Source organism: Dendropsophus ebraccatus, unplaced genomic scaffold (assembly GCF_027789765.1).
Source record: "Dendropsophus ebraccatus isolate aDenEbr1 unplaced genomic scaffold, aDenEbr1.pat pat_scaffold_559_ctg1, whole genome shotgun sequence".
Classification (NCBI taxonomy): Eukaryota; Metazoa; Chordata; class Amphibia; order Anura; family Hylidae; genus Dendropsophus; species Dendropsophus ebraccatus.
In genome coordinates, this window is record NW_027210159.1 from 83,166 (window position 1) to 103,961 (window position 20,796).

At 42.6% G+C, this 20,796-nt stretch overlaps 1 protein-coding gene across 1 annotated transcript; it reads left to right on the top strand.

Annotated features, from left to right (window-relative positions):
• Positions 1 to 883: 883 nt before the first annotated feature.
• LOC138777295 (CSC1-like protein 1) lies at positions 884 to 20,258 on the top strand. Its single transcript, XM_069956282.1, has 9 exons — positions 884 to 974; positions 12,839 to 13,043; positions 13,267 to 13,346; positions 14,075 to 14,144; positions 14,506 to 14,543; positions 15,560 to 15,702; positions 16,065 to 16,116; positions 19,357 to 19,465; positions 19,866 to 20,258. Exons 2-9 carry the CDS (start codon positions 12,849 to 12,851, stop codon positions 19,938 to 19,940), a joined length of 762 nt encoding a protein of 253 aa, XP_069812383.1. The 5' UTR covers positions 884 to 974; positions 12,839 to 12,848; the 3' UTR covers positions 19,941 to 20,258.
• Positions 20,259 to 20,796: the final 538 nt, after the last annotated feature.

Sequence of the window (20,796 nt, forward strand, 5' to 3'; positions counted from 1 at the left end):
TCCCCCTTTGTGGAGAATGACTGATAGATCAGACTCTGTTACCATGAAAACATAGATCTGCATAGGAGCTGTATACAGAAAACAACTGTACACTAAACTACTTCTCCACAACCAAAACTACACTACACACAGTGCACTCTGCAACCCACACTACACTACACACAGTGCACTCTGCAACCCACACTACACTACACACAGTGCACTCTGCAGCCCACACTACACTACACACAGTGCACTCTGCAGCCCACACTACACTACACACGGTGCACTCTGCAGCCCACACTACACTACACACAGTGCACTCTGCAACCCACACTACACTACACACAGTGCACTCTGCAACCCACACTACACTACACACAGTGCACTCTGCAACCCACACTACACACAGTCCTCTCCACAACAAAACTACACTACACACAGTCCTCTCCACAACAAAACTACACTACACATTGTGCACTCTACAACCCTCTGTACACAACACACAGTCCTCTCCACAACCCAAACTACACTATACAAACTGCACTCCACTCTCCAACCCACACTACACACAGTCCACTCCACAACCCACACTACACTACACACAGTCCTCTCCACAACCCACTCTACACTACACACAGTCCACTCCACAACCCACTCTACACTACACAGTCCTCCCCACACTACACTACACTACACACAGAGCACTCCACAACACACTCCACTACACAGGCAGCATCCTGTCATACATATAGAGCACTATATATCCCATAGAGCAGACACAGCTCTACTACGTGTATAAGACCTGCACATGGGAACTGCACACATCTGACTACTGAGCATGCGCAGCACCATCACTGCCCCCTCCCAGCCAGGAACTCCGGGAGCAGCAGCTGGCTGACACAGAGGAGACACATTGTAACAACAAGTATCCGAGGAGCCCCCCGAGCCGCGAGCGCCCCCTCCCCACATGTGCCGGGGACAGCAGCCAGCTGGTGAGTGCCCCCTCATGTCATTACCATGTATATCTGGGTGCTGTATACTGTGCTGGGAGCTTCATGTCTTCCATCTCATGGTAAACACAATGTATCACAGAGCTGGGGGAGGGGGCACTTACTTTTAGGGGTGACTGTATGGCATGTAAGGGTTGTGCTCTGTATACTTACATGATATGTATCATCAGTAGAGCAGACTCTGCTATAGCTAACCCCTGAGGGGAGACAAGTGTCAGGGATTACCACACCTAATAAAGCTGGAAGATTGAAACTAACTTTGTAAAAAGTTTTTGCAGAGTCAAAGGGCAGAATGTATAGAAACCAGTGGACATTAGAGAAGTTAATGAGACCCATGTGACAGGGGCTGTATGTGTATATGGAGAAGCCTGTAACTTAATAACTTTTCCTTATGAATACATTTTCCTGCCATCCTGTCCAGATCCGCACCATGATCGCTGTTTTCCACCCAAAACTATAAAGAAAACTTTGGAAAAAATGTATTTATGGGTAGAAAACTGAGTGCTGTATGGCAGCCGCTGCAAATATGGTATCAGGTGATTGTATGTTATTAAAGGGTGCGAGCATGAGCAGTGTGTACATAAGTTATCACCGCTATGGAGTCCTGGACTTAAAGGGTTTATGCAGGATTAAAAAAAAAAAAAAAAATCATCACACCTGTCTTCAGGTTGTGTGTGGTAATACAACTCTGCTCTGTTCACTTCAATTGAACTAGGTGGCAATACCACACCCAAACTGAGCACAAGAGTGGCGCTGTTTCTGAAGGAAAGCGATCATAGTTTTTCTAATCCTGGGGTCCTGAAATACTGTCCATGGGTTTATAGGGTAGTCACTCAAATAGGACTGAGCTGCAATGCCAATCACAGCCATGGAGGAGAGTGGCGCTGTTTATGGGGCGGAATCTCACTGTAAGGCCATGTTCACATGGCATAAGACACTGACCGTTCTGTGACCTGGATGATCTTCACTTCTGCTGAATTCGGATGAATAGCAGCCGCAGAAAACCTGTCAGTTCACACAATGGAGTGTGTGGCTCTGGCCGCACGCACCATTGTGAGCAGCGGTGCGCCTGCATCCGAATTCACCGCTGCTAACAAGCCGAAGCCGCACGCTCCATTGTGTGACTTGACAGGTTCTCTAGGGCTGCTCTTCAATGCAGCCGCAGCCTGACAGTTTTTTTGTGCGGCCGCTAGCGATCCCAGCCAGAGTGTGTACTATATGTATACACTCCGTCCGGGATTCCCTCTAGCTGCAGCACAACGTGAGTTATTAATCACGGCCGTGTTGCAAATCGGCAACATTGGCCGCGATTAAAACTTAACTTATGTTGTGTGAGCGTGGCCTAAGGCTGTGTTCCCACGTTGTAATAAACAGCCATTCTGCATGAACGGCCATTGTTCAAGACTACCTACGGACAGAATTAATTATCATAATCATGAACATAGCCTAAAAGGTATTCCAACCCATTGTGAGTGACGTTATATCGCTGGGATAAGTCCGGCGCTGATATTTGTCAGGATCGCTCCTAGACTTGTGGTGTTATTATTTGCAGTTTTTTTATGATGTGTTTTGGGTAGGCTCACACAACACTTTTCTTGTGGAGTTTGAAGCATATTCTGTGTCAAAATTCTGTTAAAATTTGATAATGATCTCCCAGCCACACAGAGTTTGCACTACCCCATTCACTTGCAACAGAAAATGAGGCCTGTTATGGTGCGTTTACAAAGAGAAATTTATCTGACAGATTTTTGAAGCCAAAGCCAGGAATGGACTATAAACAGGAAACAGGTCAAAAAGGAAAGATATTTCTCCCCTTCTCAAATTCATTCCTGGCTTTGGCTTCAAAAATCTGTCAGATCTCTCTGTGTAAACGCACCATTACTTATTGTGGGCAGAAACAACAAGCATTAAAGGGGTACTCCGGCCTGGGGGCTTTTTTTTATCTGGCCGGGGACGAGGTGGCTGAGGGCAACAATGTCCACTCACCTCCCCGGTTCCAGCGGCAGGTCCCTGCCATTGCACCAATACATGTCAGATTTTAATCAGCTGTGTAAACCCGTTCCTCCGTTCCTATAAATCTCTTTAATTTTAGGGTGTGCTCACACAGGAGTGAAATGCATCAGATTTGGTTGTTGACTTCCTTATTGAAACTAATTGGGAATAAATTTTTTTCACTGCATATTTTGTGCTGAATTAGGCACTGTTCACACAGCGTTTTTTTTTTTTTTGTTTTTTTTTGCAATCCCTCTTATGCAAAAAAACGGATGAAAAAAACAAATGAATTTTTGTGCATCTGTTTCATCCGTCCTTTTTTTTTTTTTTTTTCATTGACTTCCCTTTATAAAAATAAAGGGATCAAAATGCATCTGTATTCTTCAATGTACACTCAATTGTGTTCGAACAATTTTTGTGTACACTAAAAAAAACCTAATGTTTTTAAACAGTTTTATTTAGCCTTTTTTATAATTGTTGTCAATATAAAAATAGATCAAAACTTTTTTTTTTTTTTTAATGAGGATCAAAATGGACAGCAGTTTGTGCCTCCGTAGTGGTCCTCAATTCATGGACCGCTACATTCTAGGCAGTGGCCCTATCCGCAATTGCTCATCCGCATTACAGCATGTCCTTTTTTATTTTTGCGGCCTATTCGTAGATCTGCGAAAATAAATTTTTGTCCATAATTGCGGATCTGCAAAAATTTTGCGGACGTGTGAATGAGGCCTTCCAATGCTCAACACTTTATATTGCAGTTGCCTCTATGGAAAATTGCTATTTTTACTTGCAATTTTCAGCGCTGTTATCACTATTGTTATCAGAGAATGCAATCACAATGTCATAATAGTCACGGGACGTTATAACTATACATGCAGATATATTATGAGTTTTTCAGAGTGACTTTATTTAATCTACATTGGTTTTAACGACTTCTTGGGAGCATTTTCTGCTGCACAATGTATACAACGTTTACAACATCCCATACAGTAACTGGTTATTGCTGGGAATGAAAGGCTCTTCCTCCATTTAGAAGGCCTTTTTTTTTTTCATTTATTTTTTTGACCTTTAGCCTTTTTTTAAAAAAATATACAGGAACACATTTTTGAAAGGTTTGTGCGTTTTTTTTTTTTGGCCAAAAGTCCCATATTTTCCTCGTATGTGCTCGTATTTTTTAAAGGCACTAAATTCTTATGGGCAACGGGGTCTATTTGCAGTAAGGATCTTACGTAACTACTTCTGCTAGGTGCCATCCTGAGCATGAACCCGTCTCCTGGTATTTGCTGAACTTTCTGGTGTTTCCTGTAACCTAATTCCACAGGGGAGGATTGAAAGCTGGTTTAACGTGTTCGTCCTCCTGAGCGGCAGACACGCTGAGTATCACTGCCGTCTCCTGGACCTTCCCTGATATAATCGGGGGACATGTGGATCGCATTCATTTATACATGACAACTTTAGGTAGATTCACATGTTACATCAACTTCTGCAAATGGCAGGGATTTCCCACGATCTTACAGAAATCACTGTAAATACCACAATATAACCACACTTTTGCATGTCATGATTTTCTTAATCTTACTAGCACTTTGCATTTGTGGTAGATACTGCGTTAGTGACCCTAATGTTCCTCTATGGGAAGAAGTGGGATATCGGGTTGCATATGCCCATGTAATCCCCCTCTGTCTTTTTTACTGTGAAAAATTGCCATTATCATCATGTATTCCTGACCTTAGACTAGGTCCTTATGTTCTACCAGTGGGACGTTGGGGAGATATACCACCGCCATCTGGAAGCTTGGAACATATCCTCTATGTGGAGCATATGGGAATGGGTTGCTGAGATGATGATACCCCTTTTCATTTTGAGGATCACACAGGAATTTGAAGTGTTACTGCCACTTAAAAAAAAAAACTCCCGACAAGTCACATGCTGGGGATTTTTGTGCAGATTTTTACTCAGAAAATGTACACTAGATTACAGCACTTTAAACGTGTGTTAGGGCCACATTAGACTGCCCGATATTTAGGAGCAAGCAAGCTGATCTGTCAGGTTGCTCCTTGTTCCCCACAAGCGGGGGGATCGTTAAGGTGGCCGATAGGAGAGAGCGGTGATCTGCTCCTATTACACGAAGCAACGGCCAGCAGACCATCGCTATCTTTATCAGGATTTTAGGTCATGTTTTAAATCAACTGATTTAAGTCATCGTGCATGACGGCTGATCATTGATTTAATTAACTATCGGTCAGAACAGGTGGTAATCGGTCAAGTACGGCTGATAATCACTTTGTCTAATAGAATCCTAAGGCCATGTTTCCACACAGTATTTTTGCTTAGTATTTTGGTTTTGGTATTTTTCAACCAAAACCAGGAGTAGACTAAAAATACAGGCTATTTTCACACAATGTTGAAATTGAGTGGACTGCCGTCATTAACAGCAGCTAATTGGCTTTATTTTAAAATAACTGCCGTTATTGGCCATAAAATGAGGGCCATCGACTAAATTTCATCAGTATGTGAACATAGCCTTTCTGTGTTTTGAATCCACTCCTGGTTTTGGTTAAAAAAATACTGACCATAATACGTAACCTAAGGCCATGTTCACACACTGTATTTTATTTTATTTTTTAAAACGGCCGTTGTTGCAGATTGCCAAAAGTGCCCGCGGGAGAGCAGTATGCCGGGACCCCGTGCAGCGAGGACAGGTAATGTATACAGAGCGGGAGCCGGGCGGCAGCTGAAGGGGTTAAGCTGCGGGCAGAATTACATACACGCAGCAGTCGTTCAGACCGCTGTGTGTATGTAGTGAAAGTCATCTGCCAGGACCTAGCCGACTCGGAGCGTTATTAACGCAGCGAGTCGTTACGTGTGAAGCTGCCCTAAGTCTGGATTTTGCTGACAATAACCTATTGCTCTACAGAAAAATCTTCACATTTAGGATAGCTTCACTTGTCTTGGATTCGCAGCGGATTTCACACTGCGAGTTTGCAGCAAAATCTGCGCCAAATCCTGGTACTGTGATCTTCAACGGGGTTACATACTCGCAGCAGAATTTTCATTCTGCTGCGAGTATGTAACACCGGCCCTTTAACTGAGGCTCCCAGCTCCCGCTCAGCCAATCGGTACACAGCCCTGCTGCGAATCCAGTATGTGTGAAGCTACCCAATTAAATAAACAAACAAAAAAACACCACAAAAATGTCTATACTTACTAATCCCTGATACCTTCATTGTCACTTGCCAATAGTCACATGGGTCAACACATCACTGGAGACCAAGGGGGACATGTATCAAGTGCCACACAGAACGCTTTCTGGCGCAGAAAGCCCACTTGTGCATAAATTTATTCGAGTGGCGGGGAGGGGGGCATTCCGGGAGTGCGGCAGTTGTTGTTTTTTTTTTTTTTTTTTTTTTAGGCGTAAAAATGATAGTAAAACCTACGCCAGCATAATCTTCCCATCTCCTGGGAACTACACAGCAAAAACTGCACAATTTTTACAATTAGAAATGTAGTAACTTTGGAAATTGTCCAGTGTCTCCATGGTAAGACAACAAACAAGCCCTTTTGTAGTCTGATCCTGCATTTTTGTTCCTTTTTACTTGTCCCTAACAACTCCACCAAATGTAACAACCAAATTGTGGCTGGCTTTGGCAAACACTGCCAGGACTATAAGTAACTCCTGACTATGCCAAGTCACCATCGGAGTGTAGCACTGTCCCCTGGTGCTAAACAGAACCCATAGCATATGAAATTCTCCATGAGGAATTATGTCAATAAATGTTTCGTCATTCCCCAATAAGATAAGGCGAGTGTCTACTTTGGCTGCTTTATGCAATGTGAGTATTGGAGTGTGGCCAAGTTGACTCATTTGCAAACAGTCAGTGCGCTTTATATATGACAGCTATATATATAAGTGGAACACTCAGACCTATAGAGACCAATTACCTATACATACTTAGAATGCTTGAGATGTCCAGCAAATATAATATCAAGAACTGGGTTTGACTCGCAAACATTTCTACTTGTCCTTCACATGAATGAATCACTATTTACCAAAAATTATCATTTGCCAAAGTAATACAGCGTGTTTGCCCATTTCTTATCTATTTCTGGGAAAGGAAAGTGTAATGTAAAAGTACAGCTGCCGTCGTCATCGTCATCCTTCTTGGCCTCCTAGATGTATAACTATCACACAGCTGCAGTTCAAGAGAAACCGGATGACATCAGCATGTCGACCACCAGCTCTACTAGTTATTGTCAGCCATCTTTCCTATATTCTAGAACACCAACCTTACATCCATGGCCCAATAGAGAATAAATGGAATGGCAATGTGTTTGGGTATCCTGTTGCTCCATTCTGATGGGAGACTCGGGTCGCCCATTCTTGAGATTATGATGGGTCCAACTGCTTAACAAATAGTAATCTAGTATCCTGAGGCCAGCCAGGTATGACAGGAATTGTAGTTTTGCAACAGATGGCGGGCCGGAGGTTCCCCGTCCCTGGGATAGGCAATAAGTTGTAAATATGGGACAACATTTCTGGCTTCGATGGCCTATTTTTAGCTGTTAAAGGGGTTATCAAGGATACAAAACAGCCCACACCCCTGTCCTCAGGTTATGTGTGGTATAATTCAGTCCCATTTACATCAAAATCAGAGTGATGCTGTTTCTGGAAGAAAGCCGCCATGTTTTTTTTAAAACTGGTTATTTAGTGACCCATTCCTGTGGGTAGGGAATAAGTGTCCATGGTGGAAGAACCCCTTCGAACATTTCAGGACCACATACTTTCCATAGATGTATGTAATGTTACAGTAGTAACCTGGCATCAGATGAGCTGTCGGAAGGTTCAGATAAAAACCGGTTCTTGTTGATTTGCAGATCCTGCTATCGCATGTCAGCCCTCTGTGTACCGTGCATACAAATATGTCCCACGGGCTTCTGTGGAGTACCAGAAAAGTGATGTCATCATGTGTCTATGGGCACACAACATTAAATTCACTTTTAAATAGATAGATGTTGAAGGGATCAGTGACAGGAAGAGCAATTTGGACCCAATTGGTGGGAACAACTTATATCCTATAGGGATAATGGTTTGTCTGCTGTGGGACCACCCACCTCTATGGACACCCAAGACCCATTACTGAAGATGGATCTGTTTAGCTACCATTGGTCTTTGTAATAAATTAGAATGTATAGAACATTTACTTACAGCCCTATGGAGCACTCCAGTCATTGTACATGCAGTACAAGAATATGGTCAATGTCTGTATACAGACACCCAGTGTAATAAACTATGGGTAGGCAGTGGAAGCAAATCAAACAAAATCACAATGAATAAACTTCAGCGATGAGAAGAAGGAAAAAGGTAAATAAGGCAAGACAAAGGTCAAAAGGTAGAAAGATGGGGGAGGGCGTATTAATAAGGCAGATAATACATAAAGAGTCAAGGGTGTAACTCTAGTGCTGAGCCCTGGGCCAAACATTTAGCATGTGCCTCTAGGGCCCTATTCCACCGGACGATTATCGTTTGCATAATCGTTAACGATTAACCATCTCAAACGACCGCTATTGCGAAAGACCTGAAAACGTTCACTCATTTCCATGGAACGATAATCGTTACTTATGATCGTATTTGCGATTGTTTTTTCTTTGCTATTTCTTAGCTATTGCGTTTATATCTACTGCGAATGACCGAACAACGTCTTATTCAATGCGAACGATTTGCGAACGAGCAACGATAAAAATAGGTCCAGGTCTTACAAAGCGATCAACGATTTCTCGTTTGGTCGTTTATCGTTAAGTGCATTTCAACCGAACAATTATCGTTTAGATTCGAACGATTGAACGATAATCGTCCGGTGGAATAGGGTCCTTAGACAGAAATACCCGTAAGCACTTGCTTACCTCTCCTCTCTGCTGGCTTCTCATCAGGCTTTAGCACATAGATACCATTGCCAGCATACAATGTGCTGATGTACTTGATGTCCAGGCCCTTGTATGTGTTGTTACACTATGCTGGAGCTTGTGTGCTGGCCCTGAAGGGCCTGATGTGGTGTTGGTGTTGGTTCTATAACAGGGATGTCAAACTCAGGCCCTCCAGCTGTTACTAAACTACAATTCCCATCATGCCTGGACAGCCAAAGCTTTAGCTTTGGCTGTCCAGGCATGATGGGAATTGTAGTCATCTAACAGCTGGAGAGCCTGGGTTTGACACCTTTGTTCTATCATAATCTCATATAATATATAATAATTCCACTTTCACCATCAGTGGAATATACATAAAGAGCAGATATTTGGGGCCCATATGATTCATGGACGCAATGTTGGCACCATCAAGGGAAATTGAGCTAAAACTGCTCTGTTGAGTCCCACAGACTGAGCGTATACATTCAGAAAATGGACTGAAATGTGATGTGAACATGGCCTTACACATATATTTCAACGGCCAGCATGTATTACTGTGTATTCAATATATAAGTGCAATCGTCCTACATAAGCTGGAACCTTAGTACCATATAATGTGCTATTTTCTGGTAAGCCCAGAAGATCTGACTCTGGTATCTCCTCCAGCTTTATTCTTATAAGTTATGGCCGGCTGCCGGCGGTGGAGTGCAGGATGACCAGACCGTGTTTGCTTGCTGTTTTTTTTTTATCCCTTTGCGAGTCAGACAGGATGCCTTATGTCATGGATCACCTGCTGCGTCTGGGATTATAAAGGGATCCTGGCACTGATGACATGAGCACTCGGGTTTGTTTGTTCATTGGGCAATTGCTTTTGCCATTGTCCTAGTACTAGATGCATCAACAGCTGTATATACCCAGTGCCCACAAAGCCTTGAATGAGGCTATCCAGTATGATATATGATAACACTCTGCTAATAAAGAGCAGTTAAACCAAAGGTGATTAGCCTATAATAGTACCAGGAGCGTTATAGGAGGCGAAGCAGATATGAGGCTTACATATGGCGGAGGAGATTTTATAGAATTCCCTGAAGAACGTTGCATCCATATCCTCTCCACAGTGGCTAATAACAAGAAGCAGAAAGTTTAGACAACCGGCACTCCGTATACTTCTGCGGCGCGGTGCTCGTGGCAGTAAGTAACATAGAAAGTAGAATGAATCCCAGCACTCGCTTGTGTAAACTGCTTCAAAGGATGTTTATTACATCAACACTGCACGCGTATCGACCAACCTGGTCTCAGCATGCTGTTGATAAAGACCAGGTTGGTCGATACGCGTGCAGCGTTGATGTAATAAACATCCTTTTGAAGCAGTTTACACAAGCGAGTGCCGGGATTCATTCTACTTTCTAATAGCAAGAAGCACTAGGGCACTGCAGCTAACCAGCAGCCTATATACAGTACTATCAGGAGAATGCCCTTCTTCAGTGCCGTAGGAGTAAGCTGAGAATGATTTGGGGTCTTGAAATTGACTGCAATGTATACCAGCAAAAAAACGATAAAACATCCAAAAGTTTATTAAAATGAATCCAGAAAAAATGTTACAGGTTAAAAACGCAGTCTCCCCTGTACCCTTGATGCATTTTGGCTTTTGATCAAGGCCTAGCGCAGGACAAAACACGTCAAGTTTACATCGGAGACTGCCTTTTTTTTTTCTTTTTCAACATTTTTTTCTAGATTCATTTCAGTAAAGTTTTGGATGTTTTATCAGATTTTTGCTGGTATATCGTCTCTTGTACAGTTTGCAACACCTGGCTGTCTGCGGGTGCGGACCCTTGCATCTCCGATGATACCAGCAAGTCCCAAGATATTGTGTATCTCCAGCCTTTTGAAATGGCACATGTGATAAAAGTCAACTAACATTTATTTTACCTAACTGGATAACCCCTTTAAAGGGGTTATCCAGGACTACAAAAACACGGCCACTTTTCCCCCTCTCTTGTCTCCAGATTGGGTGGGGTTTCAAACTCAGTTCCATTGAAGTAAATGGAGCTTAATTGCAAACCACACCTGAACTGGAGAGAAGAGAGAGGGGAAAAGTGGCCATGTTTTTGTAGTGCTGAATAACCCCTTTAATGTAAAGCAAATCCGTGTCTGAACTGGTAGGGGTGAGAGACATGCGCCAATGCGATCCATACATATGGCAGATGGTAGCCCTGGTAAAAGCAATTGGTACAGTGCTAACAAATTTCTAAAGAAATGTGTCTTCCTCCCCATCAAGCAATATCTGTAGCAAATAAAGAGATAATAGAAATGAGTAAAGTCATAATGTCATTCTCATACAAAAGGAAGGAAGAGGAACCAGGATATCCAGCCTATTTGATTTGTAACTTTACAATCCACACTTTTGGTTTCAGATTTCCTAGTTCATAGATCCTGTATGAGTTCACATTAAGATTTACAGCCCGTCACTCCATTATTTTAGTAGGGGCATGTAACCCAGTATCATGTTGGCGTATTTAGGCACAACATGGGGAACCCATTGCCGATCTGTTCAGTAGAAGTAGAATATTTTTTCTGAAATTTTTTAGATAGATTAGAAAACCTCCATGTAGTCTTTAAAGAGTGATAAACTTTATGAAAGGTTGTAGGGAGCCGCGAGTGAAGTGTTCATGTGACTGTGTGACATCACCACATGGATACAACCCCTTTTAGCATCATTTAACTCGGGCTGCAGTTTGTTCTTCTGCGATCACAGGCAGCAATGTGACACTGACTTTATATTTACAAATCTTGCATAAACATAAAAGTGAACACTAGCTGTGGTTTCTACGTATTCTGGCACCTTTAGAGATGTCCGAAACTGCTGACAAAGAGGAAGAAAGCCACAATGTCAAAATCACACCCCGATGGCTACATGTAGAGATTTGTGCAACAGGAAGGAAAATGTGAACATGTACACAGATGACGTTTACTGCAAGACACTGCTGCCTCTTCAAGGGATTATTTGAAATAAGAAAAAAGTCAGACTTTATTCTTTTGTTTCCAGTGCAATACCAGACACAAACCAAGTGGTGCTCTTTAGGAGTAAAGTACTTTTATTTAAAGGGAATGTTTAATCAGAAAGTGACTTACTGTTTAAATAATGTTTTTATGTTAAACATATTTTTAAAGAATTTTTGTTAACATTTTTTTTAAATTTTTCATTAAAATCTTGCAGTTTTCATTCTCACCACTGGGGCCAAAACTAAGCTGAGACTTCCTGTTTCTGTAGTGATCAGAGGAGGCTGCTGTAAAGTGATCTGTATAGCATTACAGTAGATAGAGGAGACTGTGGAATGTCCTCTTTAAAGGTCACAGAGTACGCTCAGTAATGTTTCACATTCATGTCAAGGGGACAGACTCTGTCTATTGTTGTCTATGTCCATGAGTCTAGCTGTAAAGCATGTTACTTAATGCTGTTAAAAACAGCTTAGGCAAGATGGCGGTCCCCAAAAACAATGTACAAAAAACTAAATAAAAAACACAGTTTTAGCAGTAAAAGAAGATTCCTTATAAGGGGCATTACCAGAGGTGCTATAGTGGAGGTGGAATGGTTCTATATTACAGATTTGTAGGCACTCTGTGCAGTGCATATTCTGGGAGAGGGCCGCTGTAATGCCGCATGTCATGGAACAAAGCTTATAATAGTGCTGCAGCATGATGTGACTGATACCAATCTCTCCTCTTATAACTGAGTCACTATCCGTACCTCCTCAATTATGTGATCTAGCAAGGTTCTTAATACTCCACCTTGCATGAAATCACAGTGTAATGCGTTTCTGCTTGGGTAATGCGAGACATTAAGGTTTTCTAGCTCCAGCAGATAACAATGGGCCGCTTGTTCTGTGCTTGCACTGTCTCCTCTGCTCTGTGTGGCTTAACCTTTCACTGATAGCTTCAATCCTCTATTTCAGATCAGGCCGGATGTTCCATTCCTTCCCCTTTCATTTTGGGGGTAACTCCTCCATCTTCTCGACCGGGGGTTTCAACCGCATCGGGAACAGTTCCAATGATTCCGAGAGTTATTGCTACAGCGGCCATAGGGGAAGCACGGTCCTCCAAGGGGTGACGTTTGGAGGAATCCCTACAGTCTTGGTTCTGGACGTCATCTGTTTTGTGGTAGGTGGTCGGTAGGATGACTACTAGATGTAAACTGCACCTAATTATAGTCCTTATAATTATATGACATTGGATAAATTAGTTGGATACGCTCTCCCATAGAAGTGTGTCCGCAAATAGAATTACCTATAATATTGTGCAAGCCACACAAAATAAATACAACTGCACAACAGGGCCCCTACGAATATACTAACCAGAGTTCTTTTTTTATTTCTTCGTATAGCTGTTGCTGCTGATTTTCTCCGTCATTCGGAAAAATTTCTGGGATTATGGACGGGTGGCCCTTGTATATGATGCTGAGAGGTATATACTACTAATGTAATTGTAATAAGGCCTGCACCTGCTTAGTGTACAGCTGTACCTTATCTGGGATGGGATCTTCTGATTGTTCTCCAAGTCACATGACTTCCTCCTTCAGGACAATATGGAGGCCTTTGGCTCTATACACACCATGGGCTCTCCATCTGTTTAAAAACTACACCGCCCGCCATGCCTTTAGCTGTCAGGTCACATTGGGAGTTGCAGTTTTGCAACAGCTGGAGAACCACAGGTTGTGAACAGCCTAGCACTACAAAACATGAGTAAGCAAGCTGCAAGACCCCCCGATCGCTTAGCCGAGCTCATGTATTGTGGTGGTAGTGGTGGCTGCGACATTACTATACAGCATCTGCTATAAAGATGACGCTACCCAGAATGCAATGCCTGATCAAGTTCTTTGCATGTGTTTTGAGCCCCCTGTTTTGACTCCCATCTACCCCAGCAATATGCACACAGCAGTCTGTTGGTCACTGCAGAGAGGGGGCGCTCTGTTTCCGTTCCTGTTCGCTGATAGCCAAATTTTTTTTCTAGCTGCTTTGACCATTAAAAGTACAGACCTGCAGCTTTAATATGTTTTCCCTATGGCAAATATGATAGAACCACCTTAAAGTGGACCAGTGCTGACCCTTGGCCTTGTTTTTAAGTGGTGGTCTTGGTTTGGTCTGGTTTCACACTTTGCAGTGTGTGACAGAATGTTGCTTTACATTGTGCAGGATGCCGCAGCGGAGATACCGGAGACTATCCTCATCATCCTCTGTAAATGAGGATCTAGAAAGGGACCGGGTATGTATGTAGTGCATCTTTGTTATACACATTTTGGTCCTGCAGCATTATTATTTTTTATACAATTGTAGCCATCGGCTGCACATCGCTATTACACATCAGCTGATGATTTTTAGGTCATGACCTAAAGACACGATCAGCACATGATCATTGCCATCAGCTGATCGTTGTCTTTATTACACGGAGCAATGATCTGCTGAATCGGCCTAATTTGGCAGATTATTGCTCCGTGTAATAGGTTTCTGAAAGAAATCTGTGTCTCTACAACTCTCCTGTATTTTAGCATTTCATAGCTGTTTGTTTGTGATACATTCTCTTTTCCGCATTTTTAACTCCCATTTTATTTATGTATTTCTTGCAGGGATTTTGCTCCTGGATATCCTCTGCTTTTCAGATGCAGTAAGTTCAAGCCTTAAAGGGACTGTATCGTGAGAAAATCACACACTGAGATAAAGTTTTTACTATAAATTTATAGTTTTGATGTGACTATGTATGTGCAAATGTTGCAGCTTTCTTATAAGCCACTAGATGATGATAATAGGCTTATACTGTTTTTTTCTGAAACCATAGTCAACTTTGTTGTATAGCCTAAAGCAGAATGAACAGAGTCATCTCATTACCATTAAAAGGTGTATGTATGTGTTCTGTTGTATTGCTGGAGGTCTAGATAAGATAATAAAGGCCCTTTAACATTGTTTGTTGGCTAATTGCACAGATAGTGTCAGCCTATACATTGTTGGTAAGCTGTACATCTCCCCATGCAAGCGGGATTTGCTGATGACAATAGGTGGTTGGTCACACAAACTGCTTGTTAACTCCCAGTCATTGGTCTGATTGAAGGAGCCTTTCATTGTGCGCTGATCCACTTGTACATAGTCAGCACTCTTATAGGGCAGCTGTCTGTCTTCCCCCCTGAAAAAATGACTGTACTTCATTTCTTCTTGTAGACTTTATTGGTCTAGGGATGCTTTTCTGGCAATTGGATCCTATTCATTGCCACTTCCATAAAGAATACACACTGCTGGGCTGACAATACAGAAAGTGTGTGTCGGTGTCCAATATGGTCGCCCCAAAGGATGATGAAATACATAACAAAAAGACAAAACAAACACCATATTTATTATCTGCAGACTGACATCTGATGCAACTAAAGTTACATATAAGACATATTCTCTAGGACTATAGCAGGGATGGGAAACCATCATCTTTCCAGCTGTTGCAGAACTACAATTCCCATCATCCCTGGACAGCATGGGAATTGTAGTTTTGCAACTGTTGGAGGGCCAAAGGTTTCCTACCCCTGGACTAAAAGAAGGTCCTGCAACCATTCTAGCCATATATATAGTATTTATCTCCAGCAATTCATAGTCTTACTGACAATAATGATGCTTATTATAACATCTTCTCTGTCCTAGTGATGAAGACATCTATGAGCGATGTGGAGAAGACGCCCTTCACTACCTTTCCTTCCAGCGTCACATTATATTCTTCCTGGTTATTGCCAGTGTCCTGTCTGTTGCCGTCATATTGCCGGTCAATCTCTCTGGGACTTTACTTGGTAATTGTCTGCCCAATATTGACTGCACTATCGAGGACTTTAGCTAAACTCTGACTGTGCATCATAGACACCACATACTAGCTACCGACTTATTTTATACAAAGTGTACACTTTAACGCTCATGTCATTATTGTTTCCTATTAGATAGTAAGTTCTTGAGGCTTTGGCTGTCAGTCATAATAATTAGGCTGTAGGATTGACTTTAACCATGTCCGACCACATTCGTTTATGGATACAGTTTTAGATTTGATGCTTACCCCTTATAAGTCACCTACTTGTATTACACGACAGGATTATAGTTTATGTTAAATCACTTTTTAGACAGGGGAATATGTTTAATTTTTTTTTTCTTTCTTTTAAAGATATGGATCCTTTAAGCTTTGGCAGGACCACTATAGCAAATTTACAGCATGAGTAAGTATTGGTTAAAAAAATGTTAGTGTTGTAGTATATTTCACTTTGTATGAAGTGAATGGTCCAAAACTGTGTACCTTGGTTTAATGAGAAACTTGGATTAGAGCATTTTGCCAGAAGGGCTCACAGTTTTTCAAAATTGTGACTTGGTTTAAGAGCATTGATTTGGTTTAAGAGCTCCCTCTAGTGGGTGAGAGGGCGAGTGGGGAGGGACATGGTCTGCATAGAAGTGTCTACAGCACTGTACTCTGACCAGGAAGTCTCCCTCACCTTCCAAAGCAGACCTATTTCAGGCTGGGGCTTACATCAGGGACAGGGACTGTGGGAGTAATATCTTTATAGCTTTAACAGCTATCTCCCCGGACAGAGAGCGCTGCATGTATGTGCCCATATCTGACCTGCTCATTCCTTCATTCTCCCTGCAGTCTCTGTCCCCCCTTGTGTTTCCCATCCTCTCCATTCCTGCTATAATGTGCCTGCATTCACACTCAGCTATACACACTGCTGCTATAATGTGCCTGCACTTACACTCAGCTATACACACTGCTGCTATAACGTGCCTGCACTCACGCTCAGCCATTCACAGTGCTGCAAAGAAAAGTTTCTGTCACTGTCCTCCTGCATAGTTCTGTGATTCTCATTTTCTGATTGGTCCATGCTGAACACACACCCCTTTCCCATTGCTGTCATGTGACCACACAGACCTCTGACAGCAGCCCTGCTTCTCTATTCTAGCCTGTTGTACTACGCTACTGCATTATGGGGATCTGGAGTTCCATCCTTTATCTACAAACTTCTGCTGTTTTTTCTTTCCTATGCACTTACTATACATTATTCTTCACATGCTGCTTGGCTGTACACTACAGTAACTTAAACTTAACTTACTGTACAAGGTGTCGCATTATTGCCCTACTGAAATAAATGGGACACAGCTGCAGTACCTTACACCGCCACTACAAATAGTACAGCAGTACAAATGTGAGCAGTTGTAAACATTGAAGACGTTTTGGCACTCCAATAAGCTCCATGGCCCTGTCACACAAAGAATCACAGGGGTCTCAGGAGTCTAACCCCTGTGGATATTTTACAGATGGCTTATCCTAAGACTAGGCTTTCAGTTTTAACCTTCTGATACCCCTTTAACCCTTGGAGTAAAGGCCAACTTTTTTTTAAAATAATTTCTTTAAAGGAGAACTCTGGCAAAAATGTATTTTTTAAAAAGTTATGTCTTAAAGAAGAAGTCCGGCCAAAATTATTTTTTTTATATGTTATTACTTATGGAAAATTATACAATTTTCGAATGTACATTAATAATGGGAAATGCTCATATACTCCTATTTCCCTTAATTTAGTGTATCAGGAAGTGTTAGAATTCTCTCAGAAGCAGTGACGTCTCGACGAACGGTGTAATTCCTATGGAGTGTCCAGAAGGGGGCACTCTATATAGAAGTCAATGAGTACCATTGACTTCTATATATATAGTGCGCCCCTGCTGGACACTCCATAGGAATTACAATGGATGTGTGTATCTATTGTAATGTTATGTACTGTACTTTGTGATTGAATACATTTATGGAATACTTTGGGGAGCAAGTGTCCTTTCTCCCCAAAGTATCCCATAAGTGTATTCAATTTGCAGGGCACCGAGCAGGGGAGGGAGAGAAGTGCCAGCGGGGTGGGGGCGGGCTGCCGCGGCCGGCTTGCAGGGGCAGATAGCGGCGGCCGGCCGGATAGTGTGAGGAGCTGTGCGGGCGGGTGGAGTCAGCGGCGCGGGCGGCATGGAGTCAGTGGCGCGATAGTGTTTGAAGCCGGGAGGGGGCATGAAGAGCAGCCCTTGTGTGAGCGGCGGCGATGTGATAGGGATAGCACAGGTACTACTCCCCCATTATCTGCAGATAATGTAGAAGTAGTACTTTGTATATGTGCTCAGCACCGAGCAGGGAGGGGGGAGGTAGATGGCACTTCTCTCCCTCCCTGCTCAGTGCCCTGCAAATGTATTCATTGAATACATTTATGAAATACTTTGGGGAGAAAGGACACTTGCTCCCCAAAGTATTCCATAAATGTATTCAATCACAAGTACAGTACATAACATACATTACATACACACATCCATTGTAATTCCTATGAGTGTCCAGCAGGGGGCACACTATATATAGAAGTCAATGGTACTCATTGACTTCTATATATATATAGAGCGCCCCCTGCTAAACACTCCATAGGAATTACACCATTCGTTGTGACGTAACTGCTTCTGAGAGAATTCTATTTCCCATTATTAATGTACATTAGAAAATTGTATAACTTTCCATAAGTAATAACATATAAAAAATAATTTTGGCTGGACTTCTCCATTAAGGAAAGTTAGACAAATTCCTAGTGTACACTTATTATGGGAAATGAACATATAGTGCTATTTCTCTCAATTAAGTCGTTCAGACAGGCTTCAATTTCTCAAAAAAAAAAAGTGTCCAGCAGGGGCGCATTATATGTAGAAATTACATTGTAAAAAATTTCCTATGCTTTATTCACAAAATTCAGCTACCGTGGCTCTTCCCAACCTCCTGCCACCCTGACAGGAGCCCTGTAGTGTAAAAATCCCCCCCCCCCCCCCAAGGACCCCAAAACTGCCCCTCTCTACCCTCTGCAGTAAATGACCATGTTTGTCAGGAGAGAGACAGTTGGGACCACAATATAGCAGCGTTCAGTGTGGAGTTTGAGGGTCTTTGGGTGGGGGGAATGCTTTTACTGGGGGCTTCTGTCGGGGGGGGGGGGGGGGGAATCAACCACATCACCAGCAGCCCTGTCCTCTGTCCTATGTGCTGTTGATGGGGCTGCTGGCATTGTGATGTGGTTGGGTGGCTGTTTGGGGGTTCTTGGGGGATTTTTACACTACAGGGCTCCTGTCGGGTGAGGGGAGGTTGAGGAGAGCCAAGGTAGCTGAATTTTGTGAACAAGGCAAAGGAGAGCATATTTTTACAATGTAATTTCTACATATAATGCGCCCCCTGCTGGACAGAATGTAAAATACACGTGACGTCACGTTTTTTAGAGAAATTTAAGCCTCATTCCCATTTAAGGGAAATAGCACTACATGTGCATTTCCCATAATTAGTGTACATTAGGGATTTGTCTAACTTTGCTTATGTAATAACATATTAAAAAAATAAATTTTGGCCAGAGTTCTCCTCTAACTCCTAAACAGAGCGGATCCTGAGCCTTTTGTGTTTGTATTTGCAGAGACAGTCTTATTTGGCTCCACACGGTCGTAGGTGTCGTCTATCTCATCCTAATCGTAGTCCTCATGCGACATCATACATCTGCCATCAAATACAAGGAGGAGAATACGGTCAGTACACAGTTTTTTTAATGGCCCCGGTCACTGAACTGTACATAACATTATTAGTATATGTGAAACCTATTAGGTCACATAGCCTTTCTCGTCTTACAAAAGACTGTAGTCTCTAAAAGGTGTAAAAAATAAAAGACCGGAGGAGGGGGGTGCAGCTGCAGTTAGAATTATTTATTTAATCTAAAGTCATGAAGGGAAGAGGGGAGGGAGAGCTGGAGAAGGAGACACACTGTGCAGAGCGTACCTCACACCAGAAAGAGCCGCCCACTCAGCGGACATGAGCTATACATCTTTTCCTACAAGGGTGTCCTAGCTATAGGTCTCTTGTGCCTAATGCAAAGTGTAGTGCTAGATGTTCGTGGTATAAACTGATGAGACTTGTCTTTCTCGTTCACAGGTAAAACAAACATTGTTCATAACAGGACTACCCCGTAATGCAGAAAAGGAGACCATCAGCAGTCATTTCAGGTAGGCGTAAAGCTGATAGTGTTGCCTTTAAATTGCTCCTCCAATTTTAAACTTTTATTTTGTTTTCAGATTCACAATTCTTGGGTGTTTTCTTGTGAGTCATTCAGTGACTCACAGGCAGCGCGTTCTTTGATCTGAGGCGTCACTTTCCTTTTCCTTTTTCCATCATGATTTCATCCAGTTACAATTCGTGTCTTCATAACCTTCCAGACAAATATTTTAGGCTTTGCACGTTTCTAGCAACTTTCTTCCCTTTTTCCCTCCTATAGGGTCCCATACAGCTGTAATTACACTGTTTGGTAGCGTGTTTTCTCGTTTAATAATAATTGCCCACTGTATGAAGGATCCCCTGCTGTGCCCCATATAGTAATAATGCCCCCCTGCTTTACCCCATATAGTAATAATGTCCTCTTCTCTGCTCTCCATATAGTAGAAATGCCTCTATATAGTAGTAATGCCCCCTCCCTGCTCTGCCCCCATAATAACAATGCCTCCTGCCATGCTGCCATAGTGATAATGCCCCCTGCATTAAACTCATATCTTCTAGGCCTGGAGATCATTTTTCTCTCCTCTGGCCTCTGGCCTATGAGCCGCAGGGATGGATACTCCAGCAGACATGATGATGTTATATCATTGCATCTGCTGGAGAGATCAACCCCCAGCTTCTCATAGGCTGTGCCCGCAGCTAATGAGAATGAATGTAGAATAGGGATGCTGACAGCTCCCAAGCTCCTAATCTTCTGTTTCTCTGCACCTTAATGTCAGCCCGCTCACTGTGAAGTTAATACAGTGCATGGGCTGACATTATAGTGAACATGGCATCCCTAGAAGCTGCATGGCTACAGCTACTAGGGATGTTT